Source organism: Eurypyga helias, unplaced genomic scaffold (genome assembly GCF_000690775.1).
Source record: "Eurypyga helias isolate BGI_N326 unplaced genomic scaffold, ASM69077v1 scaffold44770, whole genome shotgun sequence".
Taxonomy (NCBI): domain Eukaryota; kingdom Metazoa; phylum Chordata; class Aves; order Eurypygiformes; family Eurypygidae; genus Eurypyga; species Eurypyga helias.
Window position 1 is genome coordinate 1 of NW_010227156.1, and position 3,184 is coordinate 3,184.

The 3,184-nt window shown below is 57.0% G+C and overlaps 1 protein-coding gene across 1 annotated transcript; it reads right to left on the bottom strand.

Moving 5' to 3' along the window:
- Window positions 1–797: 797 nt before the first annotated feature.
- On the bottom strand, window positions 798–3,086 carry LOC104512460 (torsin-3A-like; the record flags this gene model as incomplete). The annotated part of the gene is made up of 3 exons (XM_010155444.1): window positions 798–973; window positions 1,519–1,784; window positions 2,973–3,086. Coding segments are annotated over 3 exons (556 nt in total), but the record flags the coding sequence as incomplete, so codon positions are not given.
- Window positions 3,087–3,184: the final 98 nt, after the last annotated feature.

Sequence of the window (3,184 nt, forward strand, 5' to 3'; positions counted from 1 at the left end):
CAAACCATTCCATGATTCTATGGGGCACAAATTCCCTGTCAGACAGGAGGGACCTGAACGCGGTCTCCACATTTGAGGCAAAATCCTGCCTTCCTCCCACCTGTAGGAACACCTTGTGCAGAGCCAAGCTGAAGGCTGCAACTCCTACACTGAAGGGTCCCCAGGTGCTCGTCTCTCCCTGGCATTTCTCACTTGCCCACCTCACGTGTCGGTGCCGAGATGTCCCACTCCTTCCAGTTGTGTCCCACCTAAGCCCTACACAAGGACAGCACTGGGGTGCGCACATGCCAAAATCCCTTCTCCCTCTGGGTGGGAAACAACTCCATCTCCACTCCCTAAACCACGGGGTGAGGCAATGCCAGGATGAGCCCTCGCAGCCCAGCAGACTGAGGGCACCTCATCCCGCAGCCGCAGCCAGGCAGAGGAGCTCCCCACCTCCCATTCCCAGCTAACAGTGCCGCACTGTACCGCTTCCCACCAAGATCTGCAGCCCCCAGATCTGCTCCTGGGAGTACGGGATCTCCCAGCTCAGCTCTGCAGGCTGGCACCATGCTAGCATTCCTTATCCCAAAGCCTAGGCACTGGTTCAGGCCTCCCAGCTAAGCTAGACCTTGGCTCCTCCTGCAAATGCCCCGTATCCAGCACCAACAGGCAAAACCGATTAGGGAGGCAACTGCCTCTTGGAGGAGCAAGAGGTCCTTTCCCCTCCTCTTCAGCCTGAGCCCCTCTCATCACACACCTCAGGATAAAATCCATCCCTTTGCTCCTCCCCACATCTTTGGGGGCCCAGAAATCACCTGAGGAAGAGGAAGATGGGTCTGGGGTAATCCGCCTGGCCCTTGTTGTCGTGGTGAGCCATGAAGGGCTTGATGGCGTCCAGGAGGCTGGAATGAAGTTTCTCCGCCTCATCGAAGATGAAGAGGGGCTGCTTGCAGAGCTGCACAGTCTCGCTTATCTGCTTCTTCAGCTGAGCCTGGGAGCCGCGGGGAGGAGGGTGAGAAGCCCAGCAGCCACCCGGTCACCGAGCAGGGGCTGAGCGGGTCAACCCCGGCCGGCAGAGCCGCTTCCCATTCCTTCCCAACCCGTACGATGGGGCAGAGAATCGGAACAGACAAAGCAAGAAAACAAGCGAGTCAAGCTTAGTAAGTGAAGGAAAGAGGAAGAAGAAAGAAATGAAGCGTTGCAGAGGCAACTGCTCGCACCTAGCACAGACAGACGGATGCCCAGCCACGCATCGCCTTCCTACCCCAAAATTCCCCCCATGTCCCTGCCAGGCATGATGTTAAAGGCAGAGAACGTCCCTGGTGTCAACAGCCTGGTGCATGTCCCCCCCCAACCTACTGACTATGGGGGGAGAGGGGGAGAAGGAGGAAGCCTTGAGGCAGTGCGAGCACTGCTCAGCAGTAGCCAAAACACTGCTGCATTATCAACAGCTTTACTCACAAATCCAAAACACGGTTGGGAAGACAAGGAATTCCATCCCAGCCACACCCCCCACACCACGCTGTTGGCTCTCACCTTGTACGAGTCCACGTACTTGCGATGGGGGAAGTGGAAGAGGGAGATGAACACCCTGACGCACTCGCTCTTCAGCCCATCCCGGTACAGGTGACTGGCCACCATCCGAGCCACGAAGTTCTTGCCTGTGCCAGACCAGCCGTGGAAGGAGAGGACCAGCGCCTTCTCCGGCCGCGGGCTCCGCAGGAACCCTTGCACCGCCTGGAGAATAACTGCTTTGGCCAAGTGCTGCCCGTGGAGCTGCCCACTGAGCTCTGCTTCCAGCCCTGTAGCAAAGGGATACGGCACAAGAGCCCGGCTTTAACCTGCGACCCTGGCTGCTGCCGCAGGGAGTAGGAGGAGAAAACGTGGCAGGACACCAAGCCCCCACGGCCTTGCCGGTGGGGCTGCCCATCCGAGAGGGGCTGAAGTGGCATTAAAGCTGCAGGGTTAACGAGGCAGGCTGCCTGTACCCTGCCTGCATCAGCCAACTGATCCCACCTCCCTTTGGGAAGTGGAGGAGGTATTTGGTGACGCTGGAGAGCGCTGAAGCCCAAGGGTCCTCATCAGCTCCCAGCAGAGGGTTTGGGTACCAGAAGTCTCGGGGCCAGCAAAATGTAACGACACCCACACGGGGCTGACATCCCAGCCTCGGTGCACCCTCCCGACCTGGGGCTGGATACGGGGCCAGTCCGGGTCCCACGCAACGCCTGGGAGTACCGGACAAAGGCAGGGCTTGCGGCAAGCTGCTGCTCAGTAAGGGGCAAACAGAGCACTAAACATGCACAGAGCACTAAACATGCCAGATACTTTACGCGGCAAGCTGCTGCTCAGTAAGGGGCAAACTCTGAGACTCGGAACTACAGAGCACTAAACATGCCAGATACTTTACCAGCATGTGCTTGTTAGTTTGAAGCCTTAAATTCTTCTTTGAGACTAACCCATTAAGAGTCTGGCCTCTGCCAGTTACTGCAGGGAATACTCTTTGCTTATTTGAATTTAAAACCAAGGTAGGTCACTACATTTTAGTCCGTATAGGTGATATTTGTAATACTTCTTCTCTCGGGACTCCTAACAAAGCTGGGTAAGACATCAAAAAGCAGGTGTTGCCATTTGCAAGCTGTCTGTGACCCCTTAGCACCCTGCTTGCTTAGCGTTTGAGAAGCACCTCTGTCCCTTGCGTGTATTTGTAGATGATGAAGATAGAACCCAGTAGTAGTAAGTGAGGATTTGGTGTAAGCAGGAAAAACTTCACATGTTCTAGTTATATGGTCTTCATGTTCTAGCCAGCATCGACGCGAAAGAGGACTCGGCTCAGCCCCTCGCCCTCCTGCCAGCTCAGAAACACCCTTTACTCACATCACTCGCTAAGATACACTTTTTTAAAAAGAGAATAAAAGAAAACATAAACAACCAACAGGGAGAGGCAGGGACCAGCAGTGCTTGGGGTGCCCCAAGCCCAGCCCGGCACCCACCTGTGATGTTGTTGGCGATCCTGCAGTCTCCCGTCTCGCAGCACTGGCCGAAGCCGCAGGACCAGGCGGCCAGGATCTCCAGGTAATCCCGGCCCACCAGCGGCAAGCTCCAGCCTGGAAAAGGCAGCGGCCTGAGCTCGCTCCCGCGTCCCGGGCAGCCCAGGGGCAGGGCACCGGGCGGCGGCCATGGGGGACCGCAGACGGGGGCGGTG